This window comes from Macaca mulatta, chromosome 13 (genome assembly GCF_049350105.2).
Source record: "Macaca mulatta isolate MMU2019108-1 chromosome 13, T2T-MMU8v2.0, whole genome shotgun sequence".
In the NCBI taxonomy this organism is placed as follows: Eukaryota; Metazoa; Chordata; class Mammalia; order Primates; family Cercopithecidae; genus Macaca; species Macaca mulatta.
In genome coordinates this window covers 96,581,120-96,596,260 of record NC_133418.1, presented here as the reverse complement: position 1 = coordinate 96,596,260, position 15,141 = coordinate 96,581,120, and the positions used below count along the sequence as shown (strand labels likewise).

The 15,141-nt window shown below is 52.4% G+C and overlaps 1 protein-coding gene and 1 long non-coding RNA gene across 4 annotated transcripts in view; one reads left to right on the top strand and one right to left on the bottom strand.

Moving 5' to 3' along the window:
- Positions 1–545: 545 nt before the first annotated feature.
- Positions 546–9,420, bottom strand: LOC144333808 (uncharacterized). Its single transcript, XR_013402872.1, has 2 exons — positions 9,269–9,420; positions 546–2,689 (listed from the first exon to the last, which is right to left on the bottom strand). It is a non-coding gene; the product is annotated as an uncharacterized LOC144333808 (long non-coding RNA).
- Positions 8,024–15,141, top strand: part of FOSL2 (FOS like 2, AP-1 transcription factor subunit) — a 20,963-nt gene continuing 13,845 nt past the window's right edge. The window contains 1 exon segment of one of the 3 annotated variants that reach the window (NM_001260911.1): positions 8,024–8,548. In NM_001260911.1, the coding sequence (NP_001247840.1) occupies positions 8,447–8,548 (102 nt within the window). In that variant the 5' untranslated portion in view covers positions 8,024–8,446. 3 annotated transcript variants of the gene reach the window in all.

Sequence of the window (15,141 nt, the reverse complement as noted above, 5' to 3'; positions counted from 1 at the left end):
TCTGATGTGTTCCATCCAATATAGAAAATTCTCACCCTTTGCATTAACCCGAGAACCCGGGTAGCTGCCTTGTGCTGTCAATTGTGTTCTGACTTGTTTTAAAGTTTTTGGAGAATCTTTGTTATCCCTCACCAGCTTCCAACTTCTTTGAAGACTGATCCTTTCTTATCTGTATTTGTTTTTCTGGAAATGTCTTGAGAAGAGTAGATGCTTGGGCCGGGTGTGGTGGCTCACATCTGTAATCCCAGCACTTTGGGAGGCCGAAGTGGGCGGATCACAAGGTCAGGAGTTCGAGACCAGCCTGGTCAACATGGTGAAACCCTGTCTCTACTAAGAATACAAAAATTAGCCGGGCATGGTGGCACGTGCCTATAGTCCTAGCTACTCAGGAGGCCAAGGCTGGAGAATCACTTGAACCCGGGAGGCAGAAGTTGCAGTGAGCTGAGATTGCACCACTGCACTCCAGCCTGGGTGACAGAGAAAGACTCCGTCTCGGGGGGGCGGGGAAGAAAGAAAGAAAAAAAAGAGTAGGTGCTCACAGTATGTGCTCTGCGTTCACTAGTACATTAGGACCTTTTTGGTCATAAGTGACAGATATCCAACTCAAATTGGCTTCAACACAAAAGGGATAATTTCCATATAACAGGAAAGTCCAGGGAGATAACCACTGGAGGTATAGTGGGGTTTAGGCCATCAAACAATGTCATCAGGAACTTGCTGTTCTCCACTGCTCAGCTTTGCCGCCCTCTAGCTTGGTTTTCTTCCTGGTATTTCCGTCTTTAAGGAGTAATAAAGAGTATAGTGCCTCAGTTGAAAAAAGACTGCTTCTCCGCTTCTCCAAGAGTTTGAGCCATAGTCTCAAATGTGACTCTCAGAAGCCAGTCTTGGGTCATTGCTACAATCCTGAACCTACTACTAACTGTAGGGAAGCGAGATGTTCTGTTTGGTTAGGACTGGATCGTGTGTCCATGTATTCACCCCAAGAGCTCAAGGGTAGGGTCACCCATGGCACATGAAATGGGGAAGTGGAGGTTCTCCAAAGGAAAATTGGGGTGCTCTTACCAGAAGAAGAGTTCATTAACACCATTTGTACCAAGACTCTGGGACCAGAATACCTGCATTGAAATCCCAGCTCTGTTGCTTTTCAGCTCTGGAAACCTGGGCAAGTTGACCTCTTCTGACTTAGTTTTCCCCATCGCTGAATGGGGATAATAACTGTAGCTACCTCATAGGGGTGTTGTGAATATTAACTGAGTTAATGCAGTATATATGATCCAATTAAAATACTGTCTGGTACCAGGTAAGCCCAATTAGAGGTTTTTATAGGTGTCCCCACAGTTATTGCCTCATGCCCCTAATATTTTGTGTGTTACTCTTCATTCTTCTCGGCTAGATTGGAAGTTGCCTGAGGGCAGCGCCCATCTAGGCTTCCAGCTTCTCTTATACCCCTGTGGACAGGCTGATAGTGGCTGTGAGACCATGGCTGTGAGACCCTGGCAGCATCCTGGGCCCCCCACCCCATGAGGAGTAGATAAGCCTGCCTGAGCCTCCTGGTCTGGGCCTGAAGCAAGCAGGGCTCCCGACAGCCCCTTCCCCCTTGCTTTCCCAGATCCTCAGAATAGGAAGGGGGCAGAATCGTGTTTCACAGTGGGATTTGAAGATGCTGGGCAGGAGATTCATCCAGATGGAGGGGCAGCGGGGAAAAGCTTTACCTCCTTTAGGACTTCTGTGTCTCCCTTGCCTTACAATGTATCCAACATTCAATCCAGCATCTTGGTGGCAGATGAGGAAGCCGAGGTCTGGAGATGTCAAGGGGCTTGGCCCAGGTCACACAGCCCGCCACAGCAGGGCTGCCCTTGGAGCTCCATTTCCCAACTGGAAGCCAAACCCTGTGCTGCCTCTCCTTGTGCAGATCCTAGAACCAGAGAAGCAGCAGGGGAAGTTGTCCTGTTTCTCTTCTCCCAACCTGACAAACATTCCTACCAGGGGTGACTTCTGTTCTGACTCATAAAGATATTTCTGAATAAGAGCACTGGTCACTTTATCTCTGGAATGTATCCGGCTTTTAAAAAAACCAAAACCAAAAAACTGGTGGCAGGGAAGTACCCTCTTCCTGTCCCCCCACCCCCACCACCGCCAAGGCACTGATTCCACTCAGCCTCCTAGGGGCCTCATGGGGTCGGCCGGAACGGCCTCATTTGCATATGCTTTCTCAAAAGTCTTGCCCACACTTCAATATAACTCTAAATGTGTTCTAAGGAAATAAAAAGGTTTTGTTGTCGTTGTTTGCTTCTTGTTTTTTGTTAAATCGAGGGTAACATATATAAAGTAAAATGAATAAAATGGTGCAATCCTAAGGGCAGAGCCTGTGGATGAACTTTTACACACCCACAGACGTGTAATACCGCACCCAGATGGAGATCGTTGTTTTAAAACTACGATATGACTGCCTCTAGAGTGATATTTCTTGTCTTCATTTCTTCTCCATTGGTGTACAGCCCATTCATGAAATGGGAATCATGTAGGGTGAAGGCTTATGTGTCACATCTGAGAAGACTTTAGCTGGGAGGGTTGCTCTTGGAATTTCAAGGAGGTCGCATAAAGCCACAGGAGAGAAAGTCATGCTTGCTTCTTCCCCAGGAGTGGATCCCTGTTCATCAGCGGGTATAGCCTTTTCTCTGCCCCACACCTGAAAGATACAATACATGGCTCAGTGGCTCAAGTATCAGTGTGAGTGGTTTCGTGTTATCAGTAAAGAGGGGAGATGTGGTTTCAAAAAGCTGTTCAGGCTATTCCAGTGTTCACTTCCACAGTACATGAGGTGTAAGGCCTCACTGATTTACCTTATTTCCCTCATTCTGAAACACCATCCCTCGTTAGATCCCTCATGTGCTTAATGGGATTTATACTGGTTACTCCCCATTTGCTGAGTGCCCCACTAGATTTGCTCTTTACCCTTCTTTGCCCTTCTCTGTGCCCTGGGAGGCCAACCTTAGTGGACTGCATGGATCAGCAGCTCCCGCTGTTTGGCCAGAGAAGGAGGCAGGAGGTGGGAGAGATGGTCTGGTATTTCTTGACCCCAACTTCTCCCTCCCTTTCAGTGGGCTATCTCTGGCAGGGGCTCCTTCCCTCTACCCGCTGGATGGCCCCTCCTTCATGGTCCCAAGCTCACTAGGCTCCAATAACATGATTGCCTCCTCTTTTCAACCCTAGGGACGGTCATCATTTCCTGCCGTTACTAGGCTCTGGGTGCCTCAATTCCCTCTTAACTTTGCCCATACCTCTATGGGAAACTCCATAAGGAGTTTCTCCATTAAAGCCTCATCCTTTGAACCATCTGGGTTAAAGACTGTTTCCTGATGGACCCATGAGTGATTCACAGGTCTTTGGACAAAAACGGGAACACTTCCATATTCAATAGTCATCGATTATAAGATACATCTGGCTTTCAGAAATATTACATCATCTAAAAAGTATGATTTACTATAAAGATATGATGGCAGGTTCATTCAGGCATGATGGATATAGAGGACAGTGTATCATTAAGAGATGTAAGCTGGGAATGGTGGCTCACGCCTGTAAACCCAGCACTTTGGGAGGCCAAGGCGGGCTGATCACTTGAGGCCAGGAGTTTGAGACCAGCCTGGTCAACATGGTCAAACCCCAGCTCTACAAAAAACACAAAAATTAGCCAGGTGCGGTGGCGTGCTCCTGTAATCCCAGCTACTTGGGAGGCTAAGGCAGGAGAATCACTTGAACTCGGGAGGCAGAGGTTGCAGTGGGCTGAGATCACAACACTGCATTCCAGCCTGGGGGACAGAGGAAGACTCTGTCTCAAAAAAAAAAAAAGAAAAAGAGAGATGGAGTTTGCTCCTAAACTTACAAGGCTGGAAGCATGGCAAACAGCAAAGTGCTGGGTTTAAAGTCAGGTGAGACGGCTTTGAACACAGACTGACACCTACAGCTGGAAAATTTTGAGTAGGCTGCTGTGCCACTCTGCACCTAAGCCTCCTCTCTGGCAATCCAGAGTCACTCTGCTGTCTATATCCCTTTCAGAGATGTCATGTGTAAGGACAAGTGAGGCGATGTGTGTGAAAGGGCTTCAACTATCTCGTGCTGAGATGTGTGGGCCAGCGCAGCTCAGAGGTGCCAGCTATTCTGGGATTCCTCATCTCTCAAGGGCCAAACACTGGCCAGGATGGACAAACAAGGAGACCGGCAAAAGTGGGGCAGAGAAGTCTCAGAGACCAAGAGGCAATGAGAAGACAGCTCACCTACCCTTTTCTTCCCACCCCAGCTTCCCTCTTCCCCTTCCCTTCCCTTCCCTCACTTGACATGGCCTCTTCTCTAAGCTGAGGGATGGTGCTGAGGCTATTTGTTCAGTGGAGAATTAAGGAACACCTCTAAGTGTAGGATAAAGTCATGCACCAGATAAAGACCATGTCTTCCAAGACCAGTAAGAGAGAGACAAAGACATTCCAACAGGAGGCAGGTCATGCCATGTCCTGGGGAAGAAGACGAGCCTGGGGTCGGAAAATCTCAACTGCACTCCTAACCGATCACTAACTCACTAACCCTGGACAAGTTATTCAATCTCACTGTCTTCTGCAACCAGAGAATAATACCCACCTCCAGCGTTTGCTCTGAGAATTCCACTGAACAAGCCCTGTATTCAGCATGGTGCCTGGCTCTGATTTTAGCACTCGATAAAGGGTCACCTCTATTTTTAGCATTCCAGGGAGCCAGAGGACCCTTTCTAACTGGATGACTCTGGAATGATTTCCCAAGGAGAGGGCACTGAACTAGGCTTGGAGGCTGAATTCTCGGTTTGGCAGGCACAGTTCGCTGAGGCACTGGCTGAACCTGGGGAGGTCAGTCTCGCAGCAGCACCAGGGCACAGAGTTGTGTGTCCGGCGCTGGGAGTACTGAAAGGGGGTGAGCCGGCGGCGGAACGCAGGCCTCCCGGCGGGCAGAGGGAGCCAGCACGAGCTCTGGAGTAGGAGAGGGCCGGGATCAAAGCGCTCTGAGGCAGGCCAGGGCGCACCAAAGGGAGGCTAGTGAATTGCATCAGCACAGATTCCGTGATGCTCTGCAGACGTCTCCAGGCTGCTGGGCTTTACGGGAACCCACAAGAAAGGAAAGGACCGGGGAGCTAGCAGGCGGGGGCGGGCGAGGGCGCGAGGGTGCGCTCGCCCGCGCGCTCCCGGCGGCGCCGGGCCGGGGCTGGGCGCGCCCGGGACTGCGGAGGCCGCGGAGGAAGCTCCTGCTCCCCTTCCCCCGCCTCTTTTCCCCCCGCATTACTGGAAGGACTGTGTGGGAGAGACCCAGAAGCACCCGGATTTTCGAGCGCCAGGTGGGGGAGGGCGGGGCAGCCTCTACTGCTCAAACGAAAACCAAAAGTGCGTCTGTTCGCGCCGCTCCGACACGCGGTTGCTACTGGGAGGGCTCAGGGCGCTTTCGCCGCGCCTCCCTTTGCAGCCCCCAAGACTTGGCTAGGGCGGCCTGAGGCCCGCGTGGCGCGGGGAGGGGCTGAGAAGAGAGTGGGAAAGTGTCACGATTTCTTCTGTGCCCCTCCCGTCCCTATCCCCACCCCCAGTTTTCTGGGTTTTGCTGCTGCCGCTGGGGAAGGACTGATTCGTTTTGCGTCAAAGGACTGCATTTACTCAGTCCTGCTGGGAGAGGCGCGTAAACACCCAGGCAGGCCAGGACGCAGGGATGGGGAGGAGGAAGAAAAAAGCAAAGCACCCACGGCTGGCGTGCGCGTCCGCCTGCCCCACACCCCTCTCCTGGGCCCGCGGAGTTGGGGACTCTGCCCAGCGGGCAGCAGCGGAGGTGCGAGGAGTCTGGCTGGCCTCGTCCCGTCGCGCACGCGCGCGCGTCCTTGGGGATAGCGTTCAAGACAGAATGTGTTTTATAGCTGTAAACAATGACCCCGAGTATTGTTTGGGATTACCGTATCTTGGGGCCCTTGGGGCGGCCAGATGCCGCCAGCCGTCCCGGAAATGCCAGCGCTTTATATAGAGCCCCAGGAAAGCTTCGCGTTCCCGGCTCTATTTTTCTTTCCTACCAACACCCCCACTTTACAGATAAGGAAACTGAGGACAGAAATTGTGTGACGGTGCACAGCGAGTTGCCCGCAATGGACTCTCAAGAACACCTCTTAACTTTGGGGCCTCATAAGGACCCTGTGGGGTACAGACGGCTGGTGCTACTTAAGAATTGGGTAAACTGAGGCTAACAGACCCTGGGCCAGAACCTAAGTTCCCTGAATTCCGCTACAGTACTTCTCCATTCACACACCATCATCTCAGCAGAAGGACTGGAGCTCCAGAGCAGAGAAGGGCCTAAGGTCATGGCTCCAAACTCCTTCCCTTTATAGGAGGAAACTGAGGCCCAGAGAGGTTAAGGAATTGGTCTAAGATCTCACAGCTCGTAAATAGCGTAGCCGGGCGTTCCTGCTCCAAGGTCTGTGCTCTGTACCCTGCGCCGCGCCCCTCCCAGCCCCGCCCAGTGAGGGAGGAGGACCCAAGTGTCCGGCTACCCGCGCCCTGAACTTCGCTCCAAAACAGCTGAAGACGACAACGTTGGGGCACACCCTCTCGCTGGCTACTTTTTTTTTTTTTTTTAATTCGTAACAGTCGGGAGTTTGCTTATGAACGCCCGATTACTCTTATTAGATGCGTCCTAATTGCTCGGCGTACAGGGCAGCCGGAATGTCTTGCCCGGTTAATTTCATCTTCAAGGCTACTCCTAACGAATTAACTGTAGGACCGAAAACATGAAAAACAAAAATCAAAAAGGGAAGCGGTAGGCAGCCCGCCACGGAGGGAAAAATAGGCAGGCCAGCCCCGCCCGGCGCCGCGCCCCGCCAAGACCCGGCCGCAGGGCGGCGCGGGCACCCTGCGCGCCCCGGGCGCCCGCTGCACTCGGCGGCGCCGCGAAGGGCGCCTACGACCGCGCGCGGCCGCGCCCTCCCTGCGAGCGGCTCTGCGCGCCCAGCTCCCGGCCTCCCGGTGGCGCCGCACCGAACCGCCCGTCTCGCCGTCAGGGCTGTGATTATTTTCTAAAATCCGGAGTCGAGACCGCGCGGCCGCTCTCGGGGCCCCGCCCCGCGCCCCTTCCCGGGGCGGGGGAGAGGCCACAGCGCACTCGGGAGCGGGCGAGGGAATCCCTCTCCCTCCACGTCACCCGAAAGCGAGGAAACCCGCACTCGCGTCCTCTAACGCAAATGACCATCTTTGGCAACGTGCGCCAATGGAACAGACCAAGGGCGCTGGGCCCGGGGGGTGAGCGGGGGGCGGGGGAGGGCCGGGGCTGCCTCGGCGCCCCCCAACCGTGCGGGCCGCCCGCTCCCGCCCGGGCCACCGCCTGGCTTCCTCGCGCGGGGTGCGCGGCTGGCGTCAGCGCGGCCGGGAGCCGGGGCTGGGAGGGAAGAGCTGCGCCCGCCTCCTCCCCTCCTGCGCCTCTTCCTCCTCCGCGGCCTCCTCCCCCCCCGCCTCCTCGTGCGCTCCTCCCTGCAAGGTGGAGTCTGGGGTTGACGTGAGTGAATCCACATGGTACAGGGCTGGAGAATAAAGAGTGTGAGTTGAACTCGTGCCATTGTAGTGACTCATCTCGGGCAGAGCGCTAGGGCTTCGAGCGAACCAGCGAGCGAGCGAACGAGCGGCGCTCGGCGGGGACAGAAAGAGGGAGAGGGAGAGGCGCGGTCGGGCGAGGCGGGCCCGTCCGGGAGCGGGCGCCGGGGAAGGGGTGCAGGTCCGGGCGCCGGAGCGGGGAGCAGGGCCGCGTCCCTCTCAGCGCCAGCTCAGCTTGAGCCCCACGAGCCGCTGTCCCCCTGGCGCGCTCGGGGCCGCGGGACGGGCGCACGCCGCCTTCTCCCAGTCAAGTATCCGAGCCGCCCCGAAACTCCGGCGGCGAGTCGGCCACGGGAAGTTTATTCTCCGGCTCCTTTTCTGAAAGGAAGAAACAGAAGTTTCTCCCAGCGGACAGCTTTTCTTTCCGCCTTTTTGGCCCTGTCTGAAATCGGAGGGTCCCGGGGGCTGGCAGGCCAGGCTCTCTGGGCTCCTAGTCTTTTTAATTTCCAGTTTTTGATTGGGCCGTGGGTCCCGGCTGAGCTCCGGCTGCGCGCGGGGGCGGGAGGGCGCGCGCAGGGGAGGGACCGAGAGACGCGCCGACTTTTTAGAGGGAGGGACCGGGTGGACAACTGGTCCCGCGGCGTTCTCAGAGCCGGAAAGAAGTGCCGTAAGAGGCGCTCGGGGGACGCTGTTCCCGAGGTGTCGCCGCCTCCTTGTCCTCGCCCGCCGCGGTTGGGGAGAAACCCAGGAGCGAAACCCAGAGCCCGCGGCGCGGCCGGCGGACGAACGAGCGCGCAGCAGCCGGTGCGCGGCCGCGGCGAGGGCGGGGGAAGAAAAACACCCTGTTTCCCCTCCGGCCCCTACCGCGGATCATGTACCAGGATTATCCCGGGAACTTTGACACCTCGTCCCGGGGCAGCAGCGGCTCTCCTGCGCACGCCGAGTCGTACTCCAGCGGCGGCGGCGGCCAGCAGGTAGGTGCGGGCCCCGGTGCACCTGGCGGCGCGGGCGGACCCCTGCCCTCCTCTCGCCGCCACTGCCTCTTTTGCTTTCTTTTCCTTTTCTTAGCGAAAAAATACCTACGGGCCACCGTTGTTAAGTTCTGGATTTTCGTCCTCTCCTCCCCCACCACCCCCTTTTACATCAGGGGATTGGGGAGTGGGCTTGAAAAGACAACATGCCCTTTTCCTCCCACATTATATTTTACCCAGATAAACTCCTGGAATTGTAGGCCCCCTACCAGGAAGAGCCTGTTACCTCCTCCCATGAACTACTCCCCCTCCCCAGTGCCCGCCCCTCCTCGCCCCCCGCCCCGAGTCTTCTTTCTGGATGGTGGACAGACAAGAAAATCTTTGCACCCACTGGCACCTTTCGACATCCTGGGACCCTATTCTTTCAGGAAAGCCCTCTCTCTCTCCCCTCCTCGTTCTCCATCAGTCTTAGCTCCTTTCTGAAAGGGGTTGGGGATCCAGAAACATGGTTGGACTCCTTCAAGTAATCTGGAGCGAGGGCGAGGGCTGCCGCTCTGGGAATCAGGTGCGAAGGTCAGGAAGGAAGAAGCCAGCCTTGATTGGCTCATGCCGCCTGTGTGCCCAGTGCATGCCCGCCTGCCCGCCCGTCTTCTGTAAGGGTCGAGGACAGGAGGCTGCACTGCCCCGCAGGAACGAAGGAGCACCGTGAGGGTCTGGGGGTACCTGGAGCAAGGAGGCCGGCAGAGAGAAGAGGGGGTCGGGTGGGGGAAGAGACATCACACAGGCTCCTGGGTGGTTCTGGAAGCAGAAAACAACTTGTTTCTAAAGCAGCCGGACTGGTTTGCGGTGGAGGGATTGTGCGTGTGATCTCTGTGTTTATAAATACCAGGAAGGTACTGTTGTTGCGGGGCGGGGGGGGGGGGGTGCTGATGGCGTGCCTGCCCTCTGCTGCGGCTCCCCACCCGCTCTGTCTCAAGAGAGAGCTGGGTTAACGCAGGCCCAATACAACATGAAGCCCACGGTGGTCAGCATCTGTGGAGTCTAGCACAGTTGGCTGCAGCAAGGGATGCTCCATAAGGCGGTGGCCTTGGCCTCTAGAAGGGGCTGGGGTGGGCTTCCAGGGAGGGGTAGATTCAGCTGGAAAGTCTTATGGAACATGGCTCTCTTTTGGATCTGATGAGGGATCCCTTGTTCCAAAGTGATTCCCTATACCTGATGAGTCCCCAAAATGGCTTTTCTGCCTTCCCTCTGCCTCCCATGGTGCTCCTATAAGCACCCGCAGTAGAGACAGCCTGGTCTGTTCATTGAGGGTGCAGTCAATGCACCGTTCGTATTGAGCACCAAGGTGATGAGTTTTAAATCCGAAAAGTTACTGGTTATGTTTGCTTCCCAGCCCCGTTGGTGGTTTGTATTGAATGTAAACATCCTGAGGGAATAGGCTGAAGTCTGTACCCTCCGTCTCCCGTTCAACAAACCCCAAACGCCTGTCCTCCTCCCTGGAATCAGGAAGGGATCTTTTGATTTCTTCCCTGTTCTTTTCCCTAATGTGTCTTTGGCAGTTATCGTTGGAGTATTACAATCTCACTGCCTGGCTTAGCATAGACCCTGGGGCCTGCCGGGATGTCAGACCGGACATCATTGCCCCAACTGAATAATCTGTGTCACTAGGGCTTTGAGCCCAGGATGTGAGCGGAGGCAATTCCCGGTTTTGGAAGAAAATCAGACAGGAAACCAGTGCTAGGAAGAAGGAAGAGAACTCAGTCCAGCAGAGTGTAATAGGGCCTCATTACCGAAGCAAAAAGCAGCTGTTGGCTAATTCCTAGCATGCTGTAACACATGAGGATTTTGCAATTAGTAATAACCAGTGCACGGGGTTCTCACATAGACGCCTGCCCATTCGACCTGGCAGTGTGTGAGACGCCTTTCAAACCAGAGGGACTGGCAAGGTAATGCCACTTGAGACGAGGTTCTTGGCCTGTCCGCTCCTTGGTGTGGTCGTGGTTGGGTGGGGGACGAGGAGGAACGGGGTGGATTTTTCCGTCGTTGCTCCAACTGTGAACAAAATCGTTCTGTGGTCCTGAGGACTGACCTCAGAGGCTTTTGTTCCTTCACAAGTCTGTGCTATGACCTTGCCTGATCTTGGGCTCGAGGTAACTTTACTACATACTAGATAAAACCTGTAATCACTTTATTTCTCTCAGCTTCCTTTACTGGGAGACTTCCCTGGCAGTTAGTGGATGGGCCTTTCTCTTTTATGGCATATCTCAGTGGACTGATCCATATGAGACAGTTCTCTGGTTTTTCTTTGGGGAAGTGAATTTTATTTTTTTCAGGTCTCTCTTTTGGGAGTCCAATATTCCTGATCAGTTTGTTGCCAGTTCTTCAACCCAGAGCTTTCCCATCCCCTCTAGCTTCATGAAGCTGGATCTTAACACATGGCCATGAGCTCCAGTGACTTTGGGGGTGGGGGGAGCAGACTAGTCTTTGTTCCAGCCTCTGTTCTTATATATGGCAGGAACTTGAGGCATGAAAAATATTTCCTGTTCCAGTTATAGTTTTAATCTCAAAAGTTGGTCATTGGTGATTTTGTTTTGTCAGTAGTTGTTGCACACACCTCCCCTTCTTGGATTTTTCTTTTTGCTGTTGTTTTTTCTCTCCTAACTTTCCTAGGAAAACATCTCCCAGATATATGCCCTGCCTGGCTGCTTGACTATTACGGTTTCAGGGCCTGAGCATTACGCAATCCAGCCAGTTACACAAACACAGGTCATTTCATAACTTGTTTTCATCAGCTGGCCCCCTTTTAATGAAAAAAACAAAACAAAAACAAGACCTAGAACTTTTCCAAGGCTGCTATTTGTTTCTCAGATGACTTGTGAAAATAAATCAAGGGCAGTATTTCCTTTTTGGAGTTAAGGAATACCAGACTAACACTCTTCTTCCTCAACTACTCCTTCCCAAGACACACAAACACACACTTACACACACACACACACACACACACACACACACACACACACACACACACACACACACACACAATTCCCCAGAGTGAACTTTTGCCAACTGTACCAGACTGGGACATTCCTCACATCAAAGAACTTTTACCAGAAATGACTGTGATTCCCAAGCCAGCCTCAATCATACCTCTCTAGTGCCCTCTACGGGAAATTTGTAGGACAACTATCTTGGGAATGTATTTTTCTAGTCCCAGAGTGTTAAATTGGTGAGTTCGGAATTCTTAGGATGCTTTTTCTTTTTAATGAGGGACAAATAAATGCCACATATTTAACCTTGGTTAACTAGGAACTGCTTGACTTTGAGTTTCTTTTTTGTTCTGTTCTAAATAAAACCTGGTTATAAAAGGAGTGCTTTTTTCTTTTTCTATTTTGATGTCTGTCTGTTCATTAGGGTGCCTTCACAATTTGTTCAAATTCCCAAGGCGTGTTTTCTTATGTGCTTATGTTAGGAGGGGGCTTGTTCAGTTGGTGGGAATGTGGGAGGCATAGATTAAGGGTCTGGTGCTTTTTTTTCCCCCTTGATCTTACAGATGTTGCAGATTAGGATCAAACAAAATGTTATCCCAAGAATTTGTCTGTTCCGCTGATTCTTGATGGTGGAAGTCAGCTTCACTTTTTCATCAAAGGGACTGGGGTGAAATAGCAGTCATGTATTGTCTGACTGGCAGTTGAATTTTCCTATCCAAAACCCTGAGTGCATTTCCACTACCTATTTCTGCTTCTGCCTGTCTTATTATTCAAGGTGAGGGTAAAATTGGGAGACTTGTTTTTTTCTTTTCTATCTTAATACAAATACAGCAGAACTTATTCATCCAAATCACTATTGTCCCCTTCCTTGTTTTTTCCTTGAGGAGACTAAATGCTTATCCGAATGCTGTGGCTATTCTCAGACTGAGAAAGGTTTTGCAGTACCCCCTCTTTTGCAGTTGCTTTCAGCGTATTCTTTTGAAAATCCTCCCTGCTAACAAATCTTTGTCCTCTGAAGGGTGAATTTGATATTTGGAAATTACCAAAAGCCTCTTTGGAGCCAAGTCTGACATACAAGTCTAGATGATCCCGCTGAGTCCAAAGTAGGGTGGGACCCCGTGTCCTTCAGGCCTCTGGAGTCTACCTGGGAGAGCATGCCCACGACAAAAGACACCAAAGCAGGCACCTTTGCCATCAATAACTTGGATTTTTTTTTCTCATTTGTTAGATAGGAATAAAGATACTGGTTGTGAGAATTAAGGAGATGAACATTCTGGTCTATTTGTTGAAACAAAGAAAAAAATAGCATCATTACTTTGTGGGTATGTCTCATCTGTGTTGTATGTGTTGTCTTTTGGTGGCCACAGTATTTCAAAATGACAGCAACTGCCCTGACTGAGGGAAATAGATCTGTTCCAAACCCCATCTGGTAATTCTATCCCTTCTCAGCTCCCTGGGCTGGAGAGGGAAGGTGTAAGGTTTCTCCTGACACACCTGGTCTCTCAGCCCTGTCCCGTGGCAGTGACACTTTCCTAGGCTCACCTTCCTGTGGCTCTAAGGGAGGATGAGAGGACATGTCATTCCCATGGAGTGTAGCGCCTCTGGGGCGCTGTGGGGGCTCCAAAGGGGCCCACAGAATAGCGGGGTGAATTCCCCAGTGCTTTGGTGTGGCGCTTCTGGCCAAAAGGGCCCTGGCAGGGAAGCAGCTGGGGAACCTGGGCAAGGGCTGCCTTCTCTTTCTGTTTCTTTCCTTCCCTGGTTATCTTCCTCCTGGCAGGAAGCCAGGTGGAGGAGGATAGAGTAACTCTTTCAAGGGAACCCAGGAAAGCATGGAGGCTGAAGGGAGGTGGGTCGCCTAAGAGAGCGTTTATAAACTGTAAAGCTTTGGGAAATTACAACTTATTAGCAACAGTTTCCATTGTGACATAGTGGTATTTCTTCAGAGAGGAATGAAAGGTCAGAGGTCAAAGTGATGTTCAACGCAGAACCTATGAAGACTGGTTAAATTCCTTATGGAAGGCTTTGGGGAACATCCCAGGTTCAGTAAAAATACGAAGCATTTGCATTAAACTGGACCTCAGAGGGGATGTGATGGGAAGTATGAGACAGCGTGTGCCCTTATCCTTTTCTCTTCTCTGGAGCCAATCTCTAGGATGTTGGAGTTGTCCCTTTTCCATCCTGGGAATCTAAAGAAAGGGTTTTTAAAGGGAAAGAACCCAGTCCCTTCCTAGATACACTCAATCATAGCTGCTTGCCTGGCAAGGCAGGTTACAGAGTCCACAGGGCTTCATGGCTTGAATGCTTGACAACCCAGACGAAAATCCATCTGATGGAGAATTGCCTGGCCAAGGGACTGGGCCAAGAACCCCAACCCTGACTTCCATCTCACATACCAGTTCTGCCCACTCACAAGTCTCTGGGATAAGCCCTCGGCCGCATCCAGGCCTGTAGGGGCCCAAACCCTAGTTCCAATACCTGTCAGCAAAAAGCCATGGGTTCATGGCTGAAGCCAAGGCTCCAGTATAGAGTCTCAGGAGGCAGTTTTCCCAAATCAGCAACTGTTGGGCTGGGGAACGTCTCTGACCTGCTGAGGTTTGGTGGCCCTCGAGGGTCCATGTCCTCAGCTGTGTTGCTCATTGGCAGTGGAAGGAGCACACGCATCCTTCCTAAGCAGCCCCGTGGCACCCTAGCAACAGGGTACAACAGGGTGATGGGCGTTTCCATGCCCAAAGACCACAAGGCTTGTACAGGTTTGAACGTCGACTCAGGGTCTGGAGGTTCAAGCTGATGAGTGAGAGCCCATCTCCTCGGCTACCTGGGTTGAAGGAACATCTCAGTTCTGACTCTTTGCTTTCTTATTTCCTCTGTATTGTTTTCCCTGCAACCTGAGCATGGGAGATGAGAATGAACCTCTGGGACAGGGGTTGGCAAACTATGGTCTGAGTATTTTTCTAAATAAAATTCAGTGGCACAGTCATGCCTATTTGTTTACGTGTTATCTAGGGCTGCTTTCTCACTGTGGTGGCAGAATTGAGTTGCAGCCAAGACCGTATAGCCCACCAAGCCTAAAATATTTGCTGTCTGACCCTTCACAGCAAAAGTTTGCTAAACTCTGCTCTAGGAGGTGGATGGGGGACCACTATATCCGTTTATAGGCATTCTTGCCCACCCAGCAGTTGACAGGGTGACATGGTAAAATATTTGGAGGCTTTGCCAGGCTGGAATGCTACACAGGCATCCAGCATCTTCAAAGTGTCCTCAAGGAGAACATGTTGGCTACAGAGTCCCAGGGAGCCAAGTGAGGTTTTTGGGTTATCTCTCCTGATCCCCTCACTCCCAGCACACTCCTGACACTGCAGCAGGTCTGAAACAGCCCTGTAGCCCCCAGCTGAGCAGCTCTATCTTGGTTTGTGCTTAATGTTAACTCGTGCATAGAGAACCATGATTTATCTCCAGTGTGACATTTGGCTGATTCTCGGGTCTATTGGCGTAGAGGAATGCTAGGCTAACTTCTGGGACCACAAACTCCTAACTTCACCTCTTCTCTCCTGCCCCAGTGTCTGAATAACACGTTTCTGAATAACACGTTTCTGAATAACATGTTGGGAG